Source organism: Brachyhypopomus gauderio, chromosome 14 (genome assembly GCF_052324685.1).
Source record: "Brachyhypopomus gauderio isolate BG-103 chromosome 14, BGAUD_0.2, whole genome shotgun sequence".
Classification (NCBI taxonomy): Eukaryota; Metazoa; Chordata; class Actinopteri; order Gymnotiformes; family Hypopomidae; genus Brachyhypopomus; species Brachyhypopomus gauderio.
Genome location: NC_135224.1, coordinates 22,664,793 through 22,687,419, shown reverse-complemented (window position 1 = coordinate 22,687,419; position 22,627 = coordinate 22,664,793). Strand labels below are relative to the sequence as shown.

Here is a 22,627-nt window from a genome sequence, read left to right as displayed (position 1 = left end):
AACAATGAGCCAATGAGTACAAAAGCATTTATGAGGAAGAGAAACGAGTATCTCTCGCACGCACCCAAAACAAAATAAATGAATAAATAAAATTATTTCCAAGCTTTATTGTTTCTGTAAACCATTTTCCACACAGAGAATGCTCCAGGCCGTAATGCACACCTCAACTAGCCAGTTTATTGTCAACAGTATCAGAACCCAGTATTTATAAATGGTTTTCATGTATTCTGATGCACCTACAAGTTCTCTTCACCGAGCTCTCAGCACTTGATGAACTGATGTGTGACCTCATAGATCCCAACTGACTCCTTGGCCTTTTCATCATAGTCAGTCCAGTCCTGAAATACGAAAAGAAAAAGTATTACTACATTATCTTACGGAATGTCGTGGAACCATTTTTTTTACAATATCAAACTCCTACTTTTTCCTGAAGATTGATTTCAGGGAACTGAGTGGATGTCTCAGCACCTTTGGCTGCAAACCCAGCCTGCCACAAAATATATTGTAAGTGTACAGTGCCAGACATCTCAGATCTTGGATTGGACAGTGGTAAATGACAGCTCGGATACCTCAATATTTAAATCTACTGCATCTATAAATAGATTCAGTAGATGCAGTAGATTAAAAAGATTTATCTCATCTCAAGATTTATCCGTTATTCCTTTCCGAATTATAATGCATTCAAAAGTCTCTTACCTGGGGTTGAAAATCCACTGGCTCTAGGCCTCGACACTCAAACTGGACCATAGTCTTAAACTTTTCACTATCCTCCAACTTTGGGCACAATCAAAATAAAGTCAAAGTCATAGTTATGAAACTTAATTTGGTACTAGATACAAGTCTTTTGTTTGACTTACATTATATGGTGTAATGGTGTGTCTCAGGATATCTGTGGGAGAAATTGTGTGCTACATTCTTATTCTGCAAACTTCAATGTTTTAGAGACCTCATATAAACATGTTTCATGTCTAATCCCAAAGCTGTGTAATTCCAGACTATTCTAGAAGACAATTCTCATGAGCCCTTGCTCTACTATAGAGCAACTCCTAGAACAACTCTACGGAGTATTCTGTATTTTGGATTGCTTGATTTGGGTGAGCCGTGAGCCATGACAGTGCAATATCGTTGATCAGGGATAGATAGAGAAATATTTCCCTCAATGCTCTTTCAAAAGAGTTTTTCTTAGTAATTTCTGGTCATTTTCATATAAAAAATGACTAGACTAGACTGCAGCACAACACTTGGATCGAGTCAGACATAAAATTCATAATATCACTATAAAGAGGATGCGAATTGTCAGTGTGATATAAATTCTTATAAGTATAGCATAAAAGTGATCTATTTTTTAAATCTCACTATAGAATTACGTTAGTTTTTGAAAGACATTTCACAGCTGAGAAATTAAGGTTTGTATACTCTTGGTGATACAGCTCAATTTCCTCCAAGCTTATGCAAACTTCTACATTTGTATTTACGTGGGAGTGATCACTACACAAATAATACATCTATTTGAACCCTGAACCGTGGATAAGCCATTAATCATGATACGAAATCATCCCACGATTCTGCATTTAATATTCAAATGCAATGTCAAAAGTGTTTGTTTACCTATGGAGTTTTCGCGGGAGCACAGTTTACACTTGTGAACCATGCTGGCGCTGCCTCTGCCCCCTTTGAGTGGCACACTGTCCTGAGGAAATCCTTACATCAGAAATGCATTGCATACACACGCACGAATTCTTTTCTCATGTCTACACATCTCAGCATGTATTTCTATACAGAATGGGGGAAAACCGCATTTACACAGTGTGGAATATTACATCATACCATTAAGGTGATGTACTGCCATTTATCAGTGACTTCCCCGCAATTCCCACACTTGAGCTGCACAAAAAACAGAAAGTAGGCGAATGTTAAATGAAGATTAGTAAGCAATGTACGCAGACACACTCAAGGCTAGAGCAACTGCACCCTCACACAGCTAGTTAACTAAACACCGACATCTAAAACATAAAAGCTTTTTTGAACAGTGAGTGTCTACAACTACTTATGAATACTCATCGAGAAAAACCACCAGTGTTGCATTGATATCTATAGTCACATTTACTTTACACGTTATTAACTAGCTAGCCTGAACGTTTAACCTACCTTTAAATACCAGCGGAAATCATCCCCTTCCGCTCTGACATTTGTCACATTCTCCAACGTTGCTTTAAACTGCAACCCAAATTTCTACAGAAACAAAATAACTTGTGTATTAATTCTCTAGGCTTTGACTGCAAGCAATCACATGCACGAACCATAACAAACCTACCCCCATCTTGGTACGTGGAGCGCGTGCGTAAAATGTGATTCAATAAACGGATGTGCGTAATGACTCAATGCGCCACCTAGCGGCTGTATTGAGGTACAGCACCATCTGCTGCGATACCGTACGCACCAGTCCCGCTGCGCATGACACGAAGAGGAAGGAGTCTTTTAGTTTTCAAACCAGTTTATTTCATCTTAGCACATTACAGTCATTTTGAAAAATCACACCTACATCCTTTGGCGAAAATCAGTAATTCAGTCTACATCTCCGACTAATAAAATTCATAGATCGAACTTTCTAATGATCTAATAACAATTCAAGTAACCATACCGGAGAACGATTTCTCTACCAGATATTCTGGGAATATACATACGTTAAGATGTTAATATAACACCACAACGTAAGTCTTCTGAGGTATTTATTTCCTACCACATGTAGGTATCAAACGCCATCTTACGTTTAACCACGTGTTAATTTTATTGTTAACTTTGGGAGTACATGACCAACGTGGCAGGGTCAACAAATCATAAAACGGTTTGTAGACTGTAACAAAAGAAGCAGCTTGTAAATACACCGAAGCTCTTGCGACCATCACACTGGCACAACAGAAGGCCTCAGGTCAAAACCAAAATCTCGAGTGGCAAAAGCAAGACAAAGGCAAAATTCGTTTTGCAGGTTTTGTAGGCTTGACGCCAGAAATGAAGTTATAAATCCACAACAGAAGTACCTGTAAAATGTGACCACCAGAATAGGCAACTGTGTACCACCACACGCTCACATACTAGCACTCATTGGGGGAAGAGGGACAACTCGCAGCTGGACAGACTTAAGAATGATTCCTGAGATCTAACTTCAAGATTACTATGCTGACATACCTACACAGCCCTTTAGCAATTGCTATTCTGATTTCAACAACCACCGGTAGTGTTTTAATTCTTAGACATACAACACTGGTCATTCATTTTCTACAAGTAGTTACAAAGAGAGTGGACAATGACAATACTCGTGCATGTCATACAACTTTCAAAAAACAGAAAGCATTTTTAATCTTAATCTAGGTAAATAAAACCAGTAAAAGCTGACAGGATCACAACAACATCAATAACATAAGATGAGAATCACATGAGCCACGAAGCCGTTCGCATCCAGCGTCTCTCCTCTTCTGTTTGAAGAAAGGATGCTGAACTTCACTGTAGTCCACCCAGCCCTCTGCAGAAGGATGGGTGTCCAGCGTGGTCAATGTGGTCTGCTGGACTCGGACGTCCTTCTCTGCCGGGGTGTTGCGAGACCGTTCACGCAACCGTCCTGTCGCTTGCTGAATCCACCATTTAAAATGTCCTGGATGTGCTGCACAATGAGGTTTATTGCCACTGTAAAACAGGCAAGGACACGGCCTTTGTAATTCCCAGAGTCCAATAACGGCAACACTGAAACAGCAAAATCAGAACCTTTCGAATTTTAAACATGCACTTTACGTCCATTATTGTCATGAAAAATATGTTAATCAAAACCACAGGAAGGCAAAAATGTTGCCCTTGCCCTAAACACAGCCTTACCAAGATTGTCTGATCCACGTGGGATGATGACATCAGCATATTTCTTTGTCTGGAGAAAAAAAAGGCAAACCGAGACTTTCAGGCCCACATGGAAATGACACGAGTGAGACAGCCAACAGCAACTACTTCTATTACAACAGCGCTGTAAGAACCAGGACAACTTCCACATTTCGTGAAGGTCAGGCTTAAAATAACTCCAAGAAGCTAGCGGCTCAATTTCCCCCTGCCGTTCCCCATATTGTTCCCAATTCCAGTGTCTTCAGTTGGATTGGAGATCAACACAATCGAAAGGTTAGCAGTAGTTAAGTAGAGCGGTGCTTTGAATATACGACACTACACTAGTTCATGTCCATTTACATCTACTCAATTCAGTTTTAGATAACGAAACGCTACTAGAGTCAGATACTCACTGGAAGGCAGAATTCTTCAAAGGCAGGCTTGACAAAAGTGATGTACTGGGTCAACACTTGTTCCAGTTCCCTGCCCCGCTCATTAATGTCCCGTAAAACTAACACACATGGAAATAGGAACATCTTAAGAGAACTTTTAAATTGCAGCTTAAAGGGGTTGTTACTAAAAATGAATTGTAACAGCTTAAGAGGTCATATGGAGCCAGATATCCTGCCCCCACCGACGTGAATGTTCGCTGCTCCTACCTCTGCGGGAGAGACGCGTGTCGGGGTCGGTGTCCACAAACAGTTTCATCTGGAATAGATCCCGTATCTCCTGTGTGTAGAAGATGAGAATACCCTCAAAGAGAACTACATCTGCTGGGTACAGCGTCACAAACTCATCTTTCCTGCGGAGGGTCATGAGAATTTATGCTCATTAGATTGATGCACAAAACTCTCTGAAAGCAAGCTAGTCACTCATTTTAGAACGACCACAAATGTCATGTCATAGTCACATCAAAGCAATTTTTCAGAAGGTCAATGGATAAGAACACAAATACATCAGCTTTTGCACCAAACCTCTCATCTGATCAACTAAGGTAGCAGCTATGTGTGTTTGAACCCATAGAAGAGTAAAATAAATAAAAATTCAATTTACTGTTTATTTAAATGCAAATAAATCATGACAACAAGGCCAACCTGGAATGAGTAACGAAGTCATACACTGGGATCTGAACCTTTTCTCCCTGCATAATGTCACAGAGAGTCTTCATGATGAGTTCATTGTCAAAAGCATCTTGGGGTGGGGTGAGGGTGGTGTTGGGGAACCAAAATAAAAATGAGAAACATACTGAAAATCAAGTTTTTCTATTAGCGTGATGGTGACTGTGTGTTACAGTGGGCTGAATTCTCAGGATCACAATCTGTTTTTAAGGATGTGCTATATAGTTATACTGCATTATAACACCTGGGTGTAATTACCTGGGTGATCAAAGTTGAACTGTCCCTTAACTGCTTTGGCTTTCTGTTCAGGAGTGAGCTCTTTGTAGAAGCTGTCCTGGCTTAGAATAGCTACTTGACGCTGACGATGGTCAATCTTATTCTGGCCAAGCAGCTCCATGATCTTTGCACATACCGAAGACTACAGAAGCAAAAGGGGGAAAAAACCCAAGTAGTGAGTTTACCATTAGTCATCTACAAGTAAAGGAACGTGGTCTGCTAGTCCTGAGATTAAAGGATTTAAACTCATGTTGGACCAGCCTGCATTGACTAGTTCGTCTGCATCTTCATCAGGAATAACCAGGAACTGCGGACATCAAACTTCGACTCATTTGAAAGGAAATTATATTTAGTGCTGCTTGTAGTTTTTTTTTTCTATGAATCGCATGCGAATTCCAACATGTTTATTTTGTGACTCTTGTAGTCTATTAACATAATTTATCCATTATTCTCCCATAAAACTTGATCTTTTGACCAGCGTATGAAATAGGACATCTACATTAAGATCGGATTAAGCACATCAACCTTAATGTAATGTGTAATGTGCCATATTTTGTCAATTGTGATTTTTACACCCCAATCGAAATTTGTCCTCCGCTTTTAACCCATCTGTGCAGTCAGAACACACACACACACACTAGTGATTACTAGGGGGCTGTGGATCACACGTGCCCAGAGCGGTGGGCAGCCCTAGCCCGGCGCCCGGGGAGCAGTTGGGGTTAGGTGCCTTGCTCAAGGGCACCTCAGTCATGGCCTGTCTGGGAATCAAACCCACGACCCTCCGGTCACAAGACCAGTTCCCTAACCGCCAGGCCATGACTGCCCCAAAATGTAATGTAATTTGTGGAGTGAGAGGTACCAATTTTACAAGGGGGAAACTAAACGCTCAAACATTAAAACCTCGCCTGGTCTTGTATGTCTTACACCTGACTAACGGAGTGCGGGACAATGACAGGACAATGACAGGACAGGACAGGAGGACCGAGCGTTCCCAGAATACCGTGCGCCTCTCTGCAGACGTGCTTGGTTTACATGTAACGTTGAATAGTTGGACTGTATGCATGTCTTGGTTTAGTTTTTAATAAACTAGTGTAGATATCCTACACTCGTCGTGTTGTGCTCATTTTTAGCGGCCTATCTACCCACCTCCCGTTTACTTTCATGTGCCGTGTCTTTTTAAACACTCCACATAAACAGCAGCATAATAAATATGATTTATTCTGGTCCTGATCTCGCATCCACGGACTAGCTGATCACACGTGGGTCCAACTCAGTCGACCAAAGGGATGCGGCGTGCCGCAGCTGAGGTTGGAAAGCAGTAAAACGACATTAGCGTCCAATATCAGCACCTGATTCATAGCAACATCCAAAATCGATTAATGGTAATGTTGGTTAAACAACTCATTAAACAATCGGAAAACCTGTGAAAAGCACTGTGCTCGCCACGTGGGCGTTCATGCAGCCGGAGCAGCTTGATGCCGTGCTGTCTGCTGGAAGACGAGCTGTATTCGAGCGATTATTCGAGCAGTATTCGGGCGATTATTCGAGCTGTATTGGCTAAAGAGCCATGTTGAGTGAGTTAGCCGTGCTAGCTAGCTGCCAGTTACGTTGCTTTGCTGGAAATTCCTATACATTTAAATAAATAGCTAGGTTACTGTCGTGATGCTCCGTAAGTAAAAACCTCAAAGTGTGTTGGAAAGGACATTTGAACCATATAAATGTAAACGTTAAGGCTGACTAGATACCCCTCACTCCGCTCCAGTGTCCTGAAATAATGTTTAACTTACACAAAAGCCACGAGGTCGGAACTGACCCCCATATGTGCGACTCACGACACTGCGAACAATCGGAGCACAAACGTCCAACACGGACGCGAGGAGACACGAACCTTTCCGCTGGCGGTGCCCCCCGAAACACCGATAAGAAACGGTTGTCTAATCGCGGGGTGGCTGTGCGCCTGGTCCCTGAGGCGCGGCTCGCTGTCTCCGGCCATGCTGCTGCACTACCGGCGCCGGTACCGCAACACGTATCCGCCACCGACGAACCTGCGCGCCTCGGCCTGCCTTCGCTCAAACTTCACACGTTCATTAGCATGTAACCGAACTGGACGTGGACGTTTAAATCAGATAAGTCAGGGATCTCTAACTGCAGTGATTAGAAATGCATCATAAAACTAGAAGCTGTTTTTTTTAATATATATATTGTGGAGAATCTCCGTGAATGACGTGTTCACTGACCAATGAGAGTCCGTCCCTGCCCTCGCCCCGCCCCTAACGTCATGGCTGCACAGTGTTGTTTTGGAAAGACAGAATTGTCTACGCGTTAAAAAATAGTGTTTGCATTCTGGACTTAGTCCGGTTCGGCTGTTCGTTTATTATGAAGGTAAGTAAATTAATATACTATGGGTCGGTATGCATGGTTTATGTCAGATTTCTCTTCAGACTCGTAGAACCACAGTAGCTCAGACATGATTATTGTATCAGTAAAGTTAGCGGGGAAGTCTTTCGATATTTTAACCATTTGCTGATTTCAGAAACTTCAGAATGTTTTAACAGTTTTGAGGAAAGGTTTAATTAAAATGCCGTTTAAAGCCCGTTGTTGTGCCTAGGTGTCCAAAGTGCACTTTTCCTCGGTAGCGATGCGTCCACTCGCCTCCCTCGTAGCTCCGCGTCTCACGACCCTTCTGCCCCCGGCGAGGCGAGCGGCGTCGGGCACCCTGCAAATCAAAGATCCGCTCAACTACTGGAGCGGCGGCAGAGTCCGTCTCAGTGACACGGGAAACGTGGAAGCAGTCTATGAGCCCGCAACCGGTACAACTCTCCTAGACAATGACTCTCACTTTGATTTCTTCAGTTGTGTATCGTATGGGAGAACCCCGGTTGTCTCTTTGACAGGACGCGTGCTGTGCCAGCTGCAGACGTGCGGACCTGCGCATGTAGACGCGGCCGTGCGAAGCTCCAGCTCCGCGCTCGCAGTGTGGAGGAAGATGGCAGGCATGGAGCGGGCCAGGATCATGCTCCAGGCAGCAAGACTCATCGAGGTAAATTCAGGACGTCTAGATAAGTTAACCCCGCTTCAGTCCTCCACAGAAACATCTAGAAAGGTATAACTGTGGCACTGAAGGAATGATTGAAGGACGTTGAAGGATGATTAAACAGGCTTGACCCAACAGAAAATATTCTATGGGGTCTTGCTGAAAGATTTCTTGCTCAAGCAAGTTTTTAGCAAGAATGTCAGGAGTGTCATTGTTCCTTAAAATACCCAAAGTTGAATTCACAGGTCAAAGAGCCAACAGATCCAGTTTAGCTACTTTGCATCAAATGCAGAATATGTTTGTTCCGCTAAAATCAGCGTCATCTTGACAGGGATGTTGCATCACAAATAAATGTGTGACTAATTTGTCTTTGGGGACAGAAAAGAAGAGAGGAGATCGCCACGGTGGAGGTTGTCGACAATGGCAAGTCTATTACAGAGGCTCGTCTGGACGTGGACTCAGCCAGGCTCTGCATCGAGTACTTTGCAGGGCTGGCCACTACCATGGCAGGTCTGATAGTAATAATAATACATCTGATTTATATAGTGCCTTTCAGTGAGCTGGGGGATGTTTACAGAGTATATATATGTTAGGTTTCTGAATTCATCTCTAGACATAGAGCAGCCTTCAGTATTCATAAACAGGATTATAAATAAATACAGCCCTCAGTGTTATGTAGCCAACACCAGGAGAACAGATTCACAACACACGGGTGTCAGGAAAGAGTTTAAAAGTTGAATGATAATACATGTAGTTAAATACAGAAGAAAGATGTGTCCTAAAACAATGGGCTAAGAATAATAAAACATGTATGGTGTTCTCCTTATCAGGAGAGGAAATACAGTGCACTAGGGCTAATGAAAAAGTACAAGAGAGACAGGGAGAGAGAAAGAGAAGTTCTAACTGAGGGGCAGACACACAGATAAGGGAATGAACAGAATGTCTAAAGGTTTCTGATTGAGGGTCACAAACAGTAAATCACAACTTCCCTTATAGTATATACAGTCATGGCCAAAAGTGAGAATGACACAAATATAATTTTCACATGATCTGCTGCCCTCTGGTTTTATGTGTGTTTGTCAGATGTTTATCACATACAGAAATATAATTGCAATCATATTATGAGTAACAAAAGCTTTTATTGACAGTTAGAATGAGTTAATGCAGCAAGTCAATATTTGCAGTGTTGACCCTTCAGGACCTCTGCAATTCTCCGTGGCATGCTCTCAATCAACTTCTGGACCAAATCCTGACTGATAGCAGTCCATTCTTGCACAATCAATGCTTGCATTTTGTCAGAATGTGTAGGTTTTTGTGTGTCCACCCGTCTCTTGATGATTGACCACAAGTTCTCAATGGGATTAAGATTTGGGGAGTTTCCAGGCCATCGACCCAAAATCTCTATGTTTTGATCCCTGAGCCATTTAGTTATCACCTTTGCTTTATGGCAAGGTGCTCCATCATGCTGGAAAAGGCATTGTTGATCACCAAACTGCTCTTGGATGGTTGGGAGAAGTTGCTCTCGGAGGACCTTCTGGTACCATTCTTTATTCATGGCTGTGTTTTTAGGCAAGACTGTGAGAGAGCCGATTCCCTTGGCTGAGAAGCAGCCCCACACATGAATGGTTTCAGGATGCTTTACAGTTGGCATGAGACAAGACTGGTGGTAGCGCTCACCTCGTCTTCTCCAAACAAGCTGTTTTCCAGATGTCCCAAACTATCGGAAAGGGGATTCATCAGAGAAAATGACTTTACCCCAGTCCTCAGCAGTCCACTCCCTGTACCTTCTGCAGAATATCAGTCTGTCCCTGATGTTTTTTCTGGAGAGAAGTGGCTTCTTTGCTGCCCTCCTTGAGACCAGGCCTTGCTCCAAAAGTCTCCACCTCAGAATTGATGCAGATGTACTCACACCTGCCTGCTGCCATTCCTGAGCAAGCTCTGCATTGCTGGTTGCCCGATCCCGCAGAGACGATCCGGGCGCTTGCTGGTCTTTCTTGGGCGCCCTAGAGCTTTTTTGGCAACAATGGATCCTCTCTCTTTGAAGTTCTTGATGATACGATAGATTGTTGACTGAGGTGCAATCTTTCTAGCTGCGATACTGTTCCCTGTTAGGCCATTTTTGTGCAGTGCAATGATGACTGCACATGTTTCTTTAGAGATAACCATGGTTAACAGAAGAGAAACAATGATGCCAAGCACCAGCCTCCTTTTAAATTGTCCAGTGATGTCATTCTTACTTAATCATGACAGATTGATCTCCAGCCCTGTCCTCATCAACACCCACACCTATGTTAATGGAGCAATCACTGAAACAATGTTAGCTGGTCCTTTTAAGGCAGGGCTGCAATGAAGTTGAAATGTGTTTTGGGGGATAAAGTTAATTTTCTAGGCAAATATTGACTTTGCAATTAATTGCTGTTAAGCTGATCACTCTTTATAACATTCTGGAGTATATGCAAATTGCCATTATAAAAACTGAACCAGTAGACTTTGTAAAAATTAATATTTGTATCATTCTCAAAACTTTTGGCCATGACTGTAGAAAAGCAAGTTTGTCAAACCACTATCATCTCCTATTATAGGACTAATTTAGAATTAAAAATCCACTTTCTTCATTTTAATGTGTTTATGTGTATTCAGAGCAGTGCATATCACCTATGGACAGAGCTGAAAAAATTATTGATCTAAATAGAGAACCTTCAGCCAAACGTAGACCACTGTCAGATTGTTAGTGAAGGTGACCGGTAATGACCAGAAACATTGGTTAAGAAGCGTCAGTTAAGCTTCCGCTAATGCGGCAGCTCCTGTATTTACAGGGCCCGGATGTGAGGGCTCCGGCCTACTTTGATTTACACTGATTTCCTATTAGGCTCTGAATCTTTAAAAGCCTAATATTGCAACTGATTCCATGTGTGTTTTACACCCGGAAATCGTTGCACGTGCTAACCGTGTGTCGCACCGATGTCTTTTAGGACAACACGTGCAGTTGGCGGGAGGGTCCTTTGCTTACACGCGCAGGGAGCCGCTGGGGGTGTGTGTGGGCATTGGAGCCTGGAACTACCCCTTCCAGATCGCCGCCTGGAAGTCTGCGCCAGCTCTTGCCTGCGGTACGCCGATGAGTCAGCCTTGCGCACGGCCTCGAACCGATAAATGACCTGCCCCATGAAAAGAGCTTCACATTAGCGCGTAGCTGCTACAGCTAGCTACCATTGTCGTAATTAAAACAAATGGCTATATTTGTCTGCCTAAAATCTGTTTGTTTATTTTCTTAAGAAAAACTCTTAATTCCAATACATAAGACGGTTGGACCTAATCCGAGATTAGCATTTTTTGATGGTCTCTGTCTCCCTACATGTTTGAGGTTAGCCTGTCTGATCTGTGCTGCCGCCTGTCTTCTACACAGGGAACTCCATGGTGTTCAAGCCATCCCCCGTGACCCCACTGAGCGCAGTGCTGCTGGCTGAGACCTACAGGGAGGCCGGGGCCCCCGAGGGCCTCTTCAACGTGGTGCAGGGGGGCGAGGAGACGGGCTCATTGCTCTGCCACCACCCCTCGGTGGCCAAGGTGTCCTTCACAGGGAGTGTGCCCACAGGCAAGAAGGTACAGGGGCAGTAAGGCATGACAACGCTTCCTGGTGTATCGGTTGGGAATCTGTGAGGGCCACTGCACTTCGTGGAGGGTGGTGGTGTTTTCTGTGTACGTCCTCTGTTTCTATGTATTTTATATATGAGCTGGATTAATTAAATCCCAGATGTAGTACTTGTTAGATAATGCTATAGTTCACTGGTTGGGAATCTTGTGAGTAATATTTGTATTTTGTAATGCAGTACTTCTCCCAAAATTCAAAGAGTTGTGCTAATTAGATCTTGACTTGGAATCAGACTTGCTCCAATGGCCTTTTGAGCCTTTAGAGTGGTGAATAGGAGCGGCTGGTTTGTGTTGGTATATCACCTGTGGGAACCTGTTTATAAATCAATTTGCTGAGGTCCTGTGGGGCCTGAAGCTTTGGGACCACAAAGGCATTTAATTAATCCAAGTGGGCTATGCTGTACTAATGAGCATATGCATAGCGGAGTGTTTGCATATTCATATGCATAATGGAGTGTTTGCATATGTATAATGGGGTGTTTGCATATGTATAATGGGGTGTTTGCATATGTATAATGGAGTGTTTGCATATGTATAATGGGGTGTTTGCATATGTATAATGGGGTGTTTGCATATGTATAATGGGGTGTTTGCATATGTATAATGGGGTGTTTGCATATGCATAATTTGGTGTTTGCATATGCATAATGGGGTGTTTGCATATGTATAATGGGGTGTTTGCATATGCATAATGGGGTGTCGGTGGTTGGTGGCACCGGCTACACCCACAGATAATGGAGATGGCAGCCAGGGGGGTGAAACCAGTGACGCTGGAGCTCGGCGGAAAATCTCCTCTCATCATCTTTGAGGACTGCGATCTGGAGAACGCTGTCCGGGGAGCACTTATGGCCAACTTCCTGTCTCAGGGCCAGGTACTCTGTTTAAAGTCCTGTGAGCTTGTGTTGTGTTTTCACTCCCTCTCATTTCAAGTCTACTGAAAGGAGATTCACGATGGGTGATGGATATACACCATTCATTTGCAGGTATGCAGCAACGGCACCAGGGTGTTTGTGCACAGGCCGATTCTCCCCCAGTTTCTCAAGGCAGTGGTGAGGAGAACCAGAGGCATCCGCATAGGAGACCCTCTGTTGGACGAAACCCGCATGGGAGCCCTGGTCAGCCGCCCACACCTGGACAAAGTCCTGGGATACGTGGAGCAGGCCAAGGAAGAGGTAGAGCCCACACTCGCAAGGCGGAACCGGTCTGCGAATGCCGTACCACAAACCGCTCCAGTTTGTTTGAGGCCACGCTTCACGGCCTGGTCAGACCTGGTATTTGTCACCTCGTCAGGGAGCCAGAGTGCTGTGTGGAGGGGAGCCGTTCACGCCAGAAGACCCAGCCCTCAAACACGGGTATCACATGACCCCCTGCGTGCTCGGTGAGTTTCTGGCTTTATCGAAACGTCACTTCAGAACATCAGCGGGTGGGACACTTTACAGATGATTACCGGTTTTTGAAGGGCATTTGTGATTGGATGCAGTCACACGATACGATGTGACTGCATCCTGTAATAGCAGATCAAAATTTTTATCTCAATATTTTGTACAGGACCTTATCATGTATGAAGGTGTAGTGTTAGAGGTACCATGGGCCAAGACACTACAGCAATTAAAGTGATGATGATGATGATGATGATAAAATTGAGCGTATCTTCCAAGGAGTTCCAAGAGAATTTATATCAGCTCATTCGCCAGTCTAAAAACACATTCCTATATTACTTGGTCAGCATAGTCTTTTAATAATTCTGGAAAAGCCATAGTGTCCCAGACAACACAGCGTCCATTATAGCTTTTTAAATGATTATTATGGAGCTGCATTATTTAATAAGGTCTGGTAAGTGTGAGTACAATGATTTGGTCATTTTGTTGTAATTCCTGACATTACCTCAGGGTGTCATGATTACCCACTCTTCAAACATTGCTGCCGGATGGATCTAGGCATGGGTCAAAGTTTCTGTAAATACGGCCAACAATTGGCCAACAATTCCTGACAATCCCACTTTCTGTGCAGGGCATGCTAGGTTGTAAATGAAGGCCCTGATGATGCAAACAAAATAAGGATAATACAATAATGTAATAAAGGGACCAAAATTCATAAAATACTGCCAGTTGAGTCTGGTATGAATAAATCCATTATGCAAATTTGGTTCATATTTTGCAGGATTACATGTATGCATGAACTCACATTTCTCTGTAGTTTACAATAATGCTGCATGAACTAATGTATTACATAATGTAGTATCACATGTAGTATGTAATTGCTCTTAATGCTCTATTTTGGGGTCCATCTCCCTCATTTTATGGTTCCAGACAACTGCAAAGATGACATGACGTGTGTCCAAGAGGAAATCTTTGGGCCTGTGATGTGTGTGCTGACCTTTGACACTGAAGAGGAGGTGCTTCAGAGGGCCAATAACACCACCTTTGGCCTGGCCGCTGGGGTTTTCACCAAGTAAAGTTTTTTTGTTCGTTTGTTTTTACATTACATGAGTAGTCAAAAGATGAAAAGATGAAGGCATCAATTTTTTTTTATGAAACCCAGTAAATGTGTCTCACATTCAGCCATTATCTTGTTGTTATTGGCTAGTTAATTAGACAATTAAGCAGTTAGTTACACGAATAACTGTTTGGGTGAAACTGCACTTGTCTGTCCCCTCCCTCTGTCTTTCGTTTAGAGACATTCAGAGAGCTCATCGTGTTGTAGAGAATCTACAGGCAGGATCGTGCTTCATCAACAATTACAACATCACCCCTGTGGAGGTGCCATTTGGAGGATACAAATCTTCAGGTAATGTAACTACTTCCACATTATATTACTGTCTTGTTAGGGCTGACTGCCAAAGCTATATTACAACCAACATTTTTATTAATACATATAAGCATAATAATAATAATCTTTATTTGTATAGCACCTTTCATACATACATGCAACTCAAAGTGCTTTACAGTATAAATAAAATAAACATTAAAAGGAGATAAGACAAAAAGAAAATGTTAAAAGAAATTAAAGATAAAAATATTAAAATAACATAAAAATTTAGAAAATAATAGACAACATAATGTAATAAAGTAAATAAGATTGAGAGTTTCTTAACTAAAAGCAGATCTAAACAGGAATGTTTTGAGACTGTTCTTAAAACTATGCAGGGATGAAATGCCTCTGAGCTCTTCAGGAAGAGAATTCCAGAGCTTTGGGCCATAGTGGCTAAAAGCACCCTCGCATGTCACCAAAACAGAGATATAATTTTTTTGTCTATATAAAAGTAAATATAATGAATAATAATGAATATAATCCATGCTAGATTACCCATTTTTAAAATGCATCTGTGCAAATAGCTGTGAGGTGATTTGTACAGTTCTTCACGTATCGTTTCAGGTCATCGTAGTGTGTTTATATTAACATTAGCTGTAGGCACGTTAATGCCCTTGGAATTCAGCTACCACAGTCAAATGTTACTTTTGTGATTGGGACTTCTTTGTGTTGTGTCAAAGGTATAGGACGAGAAAACGGCCAAGTGACCATTGAGTTCTTCTCTCAGCTGAAGACTGTCGTGGTTGAGATGGGAGATGTGGACAGCCTCTTTTAACGTACTGGAGAACGACTCATGATCACGATTGGCACGTTTGCTGTTCTTCTTTGAGGTTCACAGGCCTGAGCACAAGGTAGCAATCTTGCAGTGTCAGCATTTGGTGCACTTGAACCTACGTGAACATGTCCTGACTGACTTATTTTGCAAGGCCTTAATTTTGACCCCACTGCACCTAGACCAGAAATAATAAATGTCTCCTTGTAACTCATTAGGTGGTGGTTGGTAGAAATAGTAATAATAATGATCAATTATGGCCACTCTATGTAACATTAATGTAACATATTTATGTAACAATTATTTAATAATTGAACTAAATCAGTACTTGTTTTTTCACCAAAGGTTAAATCGGGAAAACTTAGGAATGTTTACTGTCTTGACAAACAACAGGTACAAAGACTTTCCTTTTCCTCCCTGTAAGGAGAATGTATTAGTGCCACAAACAAGTGTTCTCTGAGGTCCAATTGTTTGATGTCTAGTTCTACACCTGCATACGTTTCTTCAGTGCAGGTTGTCCCAATGAATCAGTCAATATTAATTTGTTTGTTAATACCAGGCCTTTGCATACTTCTGGCTGCTTAGGTGACTTAGAGATTGCAACATTGCCCAATGATTTTGCTCAGGACTTCCTCTTGATTCATGTGTCATGCTCAAACTTTTGCACAATTAAACATATTCAACACTGGATTAGCAGTGATGCATGGAAGTGTTAATGTGTATTTCTCTAATTGTTATTGATTGAAAATCTTCTAAAATGTAACACATGATCTTTAAAACTAAGACTTAATGTAATTAGGCAGAAGGTTTTTTTTATCTGAGAAATTAGTAGAACACAAAAAAATAAGACATTTACCTTTTTTTCCATTTTGTTGTCATTGTCATTTTATTACAGGACCAATGGCACTGTCAAAGACGGTAGTAACATTTGTCCTGACTATATCTGAAACTGACACATTTCAGTTTTTGGCACAACCTAATATTGAGCTTTGTTCACATATGCAAAATGAATGTTCAGAATAAACATGTTTAAAGTTTTACCTCAGCAGTAAACACTTACATTTTAGAATGTTTAGTTGCAGATATGTAAAAATCTAAAGGTTATGCTGGAGACTGATGAGAGGGTAAAATAATTATGAGAGTATTTAACGAAGGAGTCTTATATGTATAGACAATATTATTTTTAATAAACTAGTGTAACAAAAACGGATTTAGAGACTGAATTTCATATGTTCACATTACACATTTACATTTTCTCCCTATGTTGCCAGTATTTGGCCAGATAAGTGCCACTGAAGAACCTATTGAAAATGTAATGTTTTTTTCCAATTCTGTATTAAATAAACACGGTATATTGAACCTGAATGTAAAAATACTATATTACCATTTATTCTCCAACCATGCTTGCACTAAGAACACTTAAACAAAAAACAGCAAATCCTATCCAAATCCAAAGTCCAGAAATATAATTCAGGTGGTTTCTTTCTTCATCCTCTTTGCCAGTCTATTGCCTTCTCTCTGATATTAATAAAAAACATACTTCAAACTAATTGTCATAAAGTAATTTCATTTTTTTAAACAAATTTTTTACCTTAGCCAAGGCTTTCTTCGGTTGCTTGAACTGTGCAGCTGATTCTGTGAAAGGCCATGCCAGAGATTACACAAATGTTTACACATGAGCAGTAATAAAATATTCCATAAACCACAAATACCATCCTCAGAGGGTAGGTCCGCCTCCACTGAATGTCCTTCCACCTATTTAAAAAATAAAATTTAAAAGTTGGCCCAATTTGATATAGTCTATCTATAGTCTGGATTGCTTTCTTGAAAACGGCAGCTTATCTTGAATTGGGTGTGTTAAGTTAAATGCTAAACTCTTACAATTCTGTAGTCCTTCAGGACAGGAGATTGACAGCCCTGTTTAAAAACCATCTCTCAGCACGGACCTCTCAACCCAAACATGTCTTGTCTCTCAAACCCAGGGGTTCATATGTCCTCACCACCTGCGAGACGGTTGTGGGATGGCAGCTCTGATTGGACGAGTCCTGGACAGATTCTCTCAGGTGGTTTTCCTCCTGCAGCTTGGTGGCACGGCCCTGTTCGGCTGCCACGCCGACCTTGAGGAGGTGGAAGGGCGTATGCAGGTCGCCGACTCTGAAGTGCACCGCTGTCCCCTCAAACCAGAGGCTGTCACACACTCCCTCCTTAAACCCCGGGGGCTCGTAGTTCGCTGGGGTTACTGCAGCGTACAACATGGCCGTGTAATTGGTCACAAAACACACACCCAAGGCAGGTTAAAATTTCATTCAGTCACTGAAAGTCAGATTAAACCTGATGTCAAGAGAAAGCCATTATCAAACATATTAAACGCTGTTTCAGTAGGACTCAGAAGCTACTCTGCGACTAGCTCAAAGTCCCAGGTTCAATTTTATGACAGGAGATAAGAACCAGAGCTGTCCTAGAGCTGAAATCACTGTAACACTCAGCATTCTAGTGTCTGTTGAGGCTGTCAGAGAGTACTTTGGGACCATACTGGATACTGATCATTGATAACTGATATCAGATATTGATGCTGACCCACCAGTGCATGTATTTCTACCAGAACCTCAGCAGCCTTAGTGTTGACTCCACTTTTATGAGAAAGTTTTAGTCTTTTATTCTGTCTGTTTTAATCTGTATTTAATTAGTTAATTTATTTTTTATTTGCTGGTTTGGGTAAACATTGGAAGGAATTGTTTAATTTACAGTAAAATCGCAGGTACAAATCTAAATGTCTCATTTACAGAACCAGAGCCACGAAGCAGAGCCAGTCATTTGACCCTTGTTTCAGTGAGTTTATGTTCCATCCATCTATCAGTTATCTAAGATGCAGGACTAATAGATTCAAACACTAATTTGTTTGCTGTTGCTGGCCTATTGAATAATACTATGTAATAATAATATTTCCTGTTTCTATGTAAACTGGTTTGTGTGTGATTTGGGGCGTGTTGATGGTTGTTGATGACTGACTGCTGGCTGTGCAGCAGATTTCCTCTTGGGAATAAAAGGTTTAACCTGACCTTGACCTTCTCCCTATAAATCACACGCTTCCAGCAGCTGTGTTTACTCTGTGCCGCGGATGTTTGTTTTACCGTCATCATAGTAATAGAGCTTCATGCTGAGGGAGACATCATCAGGCAGCATGTCGAGATTCTGCATCAGGAGGAACAGCTTCCTGATCAGCAGAACCGAGGCCTTCTTGGTTTCCTCCATGGTCACTCTCATCTCCATACTCTCATTTCTTAAAGACCAATATATACAAACACTGGCCTTGACGCATGACCTTTAGTGGAAGCATTTCAACAGTCTCCTATATATTTAGATAGTATTACTATTACTATTTCCCTTAAAAATAATAATATATAACGCATTGCCAATATAAATGTATCATTATTTGTCATGAGTAACATCACCTACAATTAGCTCACTTTGCAATCCAATTTAAATTGACTTTGACAATAACTTTTTCAGACATGAATACATGAGAGGAATGAAAAAAGTGACAAGTTAAGAAAACACAAGCAGCTAATGTGTGGGTCCAAAGGCACCCTGACCGGTCAGGATTCTAATTATTTTAATGTAGTGATTCTAATGACATTAAGCATTATCATACACATGACACAAATTGCACATTCAAATGCAGCAAATGGCCATTGAAATGTTTTAAGCTCCGTTTGCAACTGTCCCCATCATGTTTATGCCCTGTTAGTGATATACTGCAGCTATCCTATCAAATGTGCTGAAAAACTGCCTTTTTTTTTTCATTCTAAAGCGTGAAAGGCAATTTAATTATTTTCAAAAAGTGGGATTGAAAAAATACAATAATAGACAGGTGAACAAGGGGTTACATTTATGCCAGATCTTACCGAAGGATGTCCATCTGCGGTCCATTTTCTGAGTATCTGAACTTAAACTGGTAAGACTCTATGACATGCTGCAATAAGACAGACAACACAGAAAGGCTATGTTGCTACTGTGGTTAGCTACAGGTAGGGTATACAGGTTATAATATACTGTATGTATTCATTCTGTACTTTTATTCAAAAGATGTTCTTTAGAATTATTAGGTCTACTTTTCATTTGTATTTTACCTTTAGTTTTTTACATTTATGAACACTTACATTACTGTCATCAGGGTTTCTGTGCACCTGTGTAAATTTATGAAAGATTGTCATTATGTTATTGTGTGTTTTTTTTTTTACTTTGTTATGTTATGTACAGTACACCAAAATGCCATAAGAGACTCTCATTATTTTCAAATAATTCTTGCACTTACCCCAATAAGAACAATTTGCAGCTGTACAGACAGAAAAGGATTACTGAGGATTACTCATTATGCCATTAGTGATGATTATGCCATCTATCAAGTATGAGGTTCATGACTCACGTATCTCTTCTCCAAAGCATCAAAACACCCCATCATCCTTGAAAACAAGCAGATATCAACTTAGGCCAAACAACAATATATCTTTAATTCAAAAGGGTATGTATGATTGAGCCATTTAATGAATCGATTACCACTTGACAATTTTACAGGCTCCTGGAGCCGAGCAATCCTCTCTTAGAACTTTGATACATAAATCTGAAACATCAAGATAATAAACTTTGTAATAAATTATTTATTTAGTTAGCTAATACTCTTAACTGTTTTTAATGGAAAAAGGTCATGTTTGTAGCCATTAGTCAAAACAAAAAAAATCTCAAAATATCCCTGTGGTCTGGTCATAGAGCAGGACATTTTCAGGAGTAAAATAGAGACTCCTCAAAGAATATAATGACCACAATTTTTTTTACATTTTTAAATTATTGCATAGGAGCTAGGGTTTGATAGGAAAAGCTATGGGCTCCCTGATTACCTTCTAAGTAACGAGAACGATATGCATCTTCTGGAAATATTCCTCGTAGGTATGTAATAGAGGACACCGCAAGTACCAACATTCGTTTCACAAACACCAAAGACTGCTCCTCTGTTCTCAGTTCTTGGTGGAATAAGCTGTCCCACTGAAAAGGTCATGTTCAAAAAATTAACATGTTTAATGTTTATCCAGCTTGCAGAAATAATATAGTTAGCTGCATTAGAGCACATTTCAATTATTTGAGCACAATTACAGTTTTTTGCAGATGCTAAGACACAATTTCTGAAACTATGGCTCTTTTGGAAAAAGCACACACTTCAACCAAAACACTTGCAACTCTTGCCAAAACCATATTTTTGCATCTAAATGCTACACACAAATATTAGATGATTAGCCTTTCATATATGTGACTACACACTGAAGTGACAAATGGAAAACACTACTACCATGTGTTTGAGTGTTTAGTTTGTAGTCTGCTGTGAAGGTCTGTCAGAGATCTCACATATACATGAATATTTTGGTTTTGCAGGAACACTACAGCAACACATGCTGTATATACTGTAAACACATGAACAACAAAAAAGACAAAATAACCTCAAGCTTCCTCCATCACCTGCTGAATGTATTTACACTGGGGGGGTTGGCGACCACCTCCATGCCAAAAAGAACTCAACAGTAATGGAGAGTTTGGTGGAGGTGAATCACAACATATCGTGATTGTTCAATAAACCAGTTTGTACTTGAGCAGCCTCGTGCAAATTTATGTTGTCCCAGACGACAACAAACCTGGACTGTTCTGGTTCATCCCCCTGGTGATGGAGAATGAGTGTGTTGTGCTCTGTGTTGAAGAAGGTGATGATGTACACAGTGGTGTAGGGACCAAGAGTGGCATGATGATGAGTGGCAAATTCACAGTTGTTTCACACTGTCACTGGCCCATTCCGGATAGACTCACTGAATGGATGTTGCTGATGGTGACGTTGTCAGTAATGATGTGCTGTTGTAGTTGTCGGAAACATATGCAGTTGTTTGCTCTGACCATATTGATGATGGTCTCTTTCTGTTCTGAGGTAGATAGCCACCCAGCAAGGGGTAGTCTAGTACATGATGTAGTATGTATAGAGGACAAGTCTACTTATCTATTCTCATTTTGAAATGTCTGGATGATGCTACAGTGTAGCAGCACAGATAAGGTTAAAAAATTAGCTAGAAGTGTAGTAACCTATGAGAACTGGGTATGATTTTTTGGTAGGTGAGTGTAGCAGTTGTGTTTTCTAAAAGAAACACATGGTTTTCAGTTTTGAATGTTGTGTCCTATGTGAACAACTGTGTTAAGTTTTGCAAAAAGTGTGTTTTAGAATTTCTAAATGAGTGTAAAGCAGAGAATGTGCTTAAGGTTTAGCACACCTGGTCAATAGATAGGCTACATGGATTAGTTGTTTCAGAAATTGTGCTATAAGAACCACTTTTTGTGTCTTAGCAGCTGCAAAAAAAACTGTAATATCAATCAATTAATAAGCCCAGTTAATAAATAGCTATCTATATTATTAAAATAGATGCACAAAATAATGTGAATGTCAATAGACAAATCCCAGTAATTAAAGCACGGGACTGCCTTTAATTGTGTCTACAACAGTGTAAGTCTTTCTAGGTTACTCTTTTGAATCGTTTGAATTTTGATCTCAGTTTACCGCATTCTTTCTCAATTTTTGAAAATCAGTAGCCTGTGCTAGCTACTTTAAGTTCGCTTTAAAGAATCATTATTAGAAATAGTTTATTCAGAACTATTCGTTTGGTTTTTTTGATGCAAATGACAGCACGGACCTGGCTTGTAACTCACGCACGTTTACCATAATTTACCACAAGAGGACGCTGTTAGCGCTGAAGTAGTTTTGGTACTTCGCGTCGACGAACGCTGTCATCGCTATTGCATAATTTTCAATCATGTATTCCGCTGAGCTCACCTAGCTAGTTAACTAACTTACATATCATAACACTAAATTAACTAGGTGCATAGGCAACATAACGTTACATCTTATTGAAATGGTTTGCTGTCTTTACCTCAGCAGCTTCCTGCTTCGTTTTTCCTCGTTTTTTCTGTGTGGTTGCCATGACCCCGGTGTTTCTGGCTAGCTCGATAGATACCTACGTTTTTACCTTTTAAACTAGCTCGTTAAATGGCTAATATAGGCAATAACGTTCATTAACT

At 41.0% G+C, this 22,627-nt stretch overlaps 4 protein-coding genes across 9 annotated transcripts; 1 reads left to right on the top strand and 3 right to left on the bottom strand.

Moving 5' to 3' along the window:
- Positions 1–152: 152 nt before the first annotated feature.
- Positions 153–2,385, bottom strand: czib (CXXC motif containing zinc binding protein). Its single transcript, XM_076972863.1, has 8 exons — positions 2,315–2,385; positions 2,149–2,232; positions 1,828–1,884; positions 1,609–1,690; positions 858–889; positions 697–774; positions 422–487; positions 153–338 (listed from the first exon to the last, which is right to left on the bottom strand). Exons 1-8 carry the CDS (start codon positions 2,318–2,320, stop codon positions 261–263), a joined length of 483 nt encoding a protein of 160 aa, XP_076828978.1. The 5' UTR covers positions 2,321–2,385; the 3' UTR covers positions 153–260.
- Positions 2,386–2,764: 379 nt separating this feature from the next.
- On the bottom strand, positions 2,765–7,448 carry uck2b (uridine-cytidine kinase 2b). The gene is made up of 7 exons (XM_076972121.1): positions 7,147–7,448; positions 5,241–5,400; positions 4,959–5,055; positions 4,524–4,666; positions 4,278–4,375; positions 3,868–3,916; positions 2,765–3,681 (listed from the first exon to the last, which is right to left on the bottom strand). Exons 1-7 carry the CDS (start codon positions 7,249–7,251, stop codon positions 3,548–3,550), a joined length of 786 nt encoding a protein of 261 aa, XP_076828236.1. The 5' UTR covers positions 7,252–7,448; the 3' UTR covers positions 2,765–3,547.
- A 36-nt stretch (positions 7,449–7,484) lies between these two features.
- Positions 7,485–18,581, top strand: aldh9a1b (aldehyde dehydrogenase 9 family, member A1b). Of its 6 annotated transcripts, none has more exons than XR_013120817.1 (14): positions 7,485–7,640; positions 7,867–8,068; positions 8,153–8,298; positions 8,673–8,802; positions 11,265–11,399; positions 11,696–11,892; positions 12,672–12,812; positions 12,924–13,112; positions 13,231–13,318; positions 14,250–14,391; positions 14,615–14,727; positions 15,432–15,602; positions 15,869–15,916; positions 17,506–18,581. XR_013120817.1 is itself a non-coding variant. In XM_076972119.1 (12 exons), the coding sequence occupies exons 1-12, from the start codon at positions 7,635–7,637 to the stop codon at positions 15,524–15,526; spliced, it is 1,584 nt and encodes a 527-aa protein (XP_076828234.1). In that variant the 5' UTR covers positions 7,485–7,634; the 3' UTR covers positions 15,527–16,227. The 6 variants fall into 6 exon arrangements, 1 of the variants encoding a protein (XP_076828234.1); XR_013120818.1 differs by lacking the exon at positions 17,506–18,581 and adding an exon at positions 16,419–16,551; XR_013120819.1 differs by lacking the exon at positions 15,869–15,916.
- zte38 (zebrafish testis-expressed 38) lies at positions 15,870–22,620 on the bottom strand. Its single transcript, XM_076972120.1, has 12 exons — positions 22,480–22,620; positions 20,419–20,563; positions 20,081–20,144; positions 19,950–19,986; positions 19,839–19,859; positions 19,684–19,710; positions 19,429–19,496; positions 18,655–18,803; positions 17,524–17,762; positions 17,236–17,278; positions 17,115–17,158; positions 15,870–17,041 (listed from the first exon to the last, which is right to left on the bottom strand). Exons 1-12 carry the CDS (start codon positions 22,528–22,530, stop codon positions 16,994–16,996), a joined length of 936 nt encoding a protein of 311 aa, XP_076828235.1. The 5' UTR covers positions 22,531–22,620; the 3' UTR covers positions 15,870–16,993.
- Positions 22,621–22,627: the final 7 nt, after the last annotated feature.

Bases quoted from the DNA above. Each gene is read 5' to 3' on its own strand.
- uck2b (XM_076972121.1), bottom strand. From the start codon at position 7,251: ATGGCCGGAGACAGCGAGCCGCGCCTCAGGGACCAGGCGCACAGCCAC. The intron at 5,401-7,146 runs GTTCGTGTCTCC...TTGCTTCTGTAG, and splicing joins GGGGCACCGCCAGCGGAAAG to TCTTCGGTATGTGCAAAGAT. The intron at 3,682-3,867 runs GTAAGGCTGTGT...CCTGTTTTACAG, and splicing joins ACGTGGATCAGACAATCTTG to TGGCAATAAACCTCATTGTG.
- zte38 (XM_076972120.1), bottom strand. From the start codon at position 22,530: ATGGCAACCACACAGAAAAAACGAGGAAAAACGAAGCAGGAAGCTGCT. The intron at 17,159-17,235 runs GTATTTGTGGTT...GGCCTTTCACAG, and splicing joins GGACCTACCCTCTGAGGATG to AATCAGCTGCACAGTTCAAG. The intron at 17,042-17,114 runs GTAAAAAATTTG...TATTAATATCAG, and splicing joins CGAAGAAAGCCTTGGCTAAG to AGAGAAGGCAATAGACTGGC.
- czib (XM_076972863.1), bottom strand. The intron at 1,885-2,148 runs GTAGGTTAAACG...TTTTTTGTGCAG, and splicing joins ATTTCCGCTGGTATTTAAAG to CTCAAGTGTGGGAATTGCGG. The intron at 775-857 runs GTAAGTCAAACA...TTGTGCCCAAAG, and splicing joins ACACCATTACACCATATAAT to TTGGAGGATAGTGAAAAGTT.
- aldh9a1b (XM_076972119.1), top strand. The intron at 8,803-11,264 runs GTCTGATAGTAA...GATGTCTTTTAG, and splicing joins GCTGGCCACTACCATGGCAG to GACAACACGTGCAGTTGGCG. The intron at 13,319-14,249 runs GTGAGTTTCTGG...TTATGGTTCCAG, and splicing joins CATGACCCCCTGCGTGCTCG to ACAACTGCAAAGATGACATG.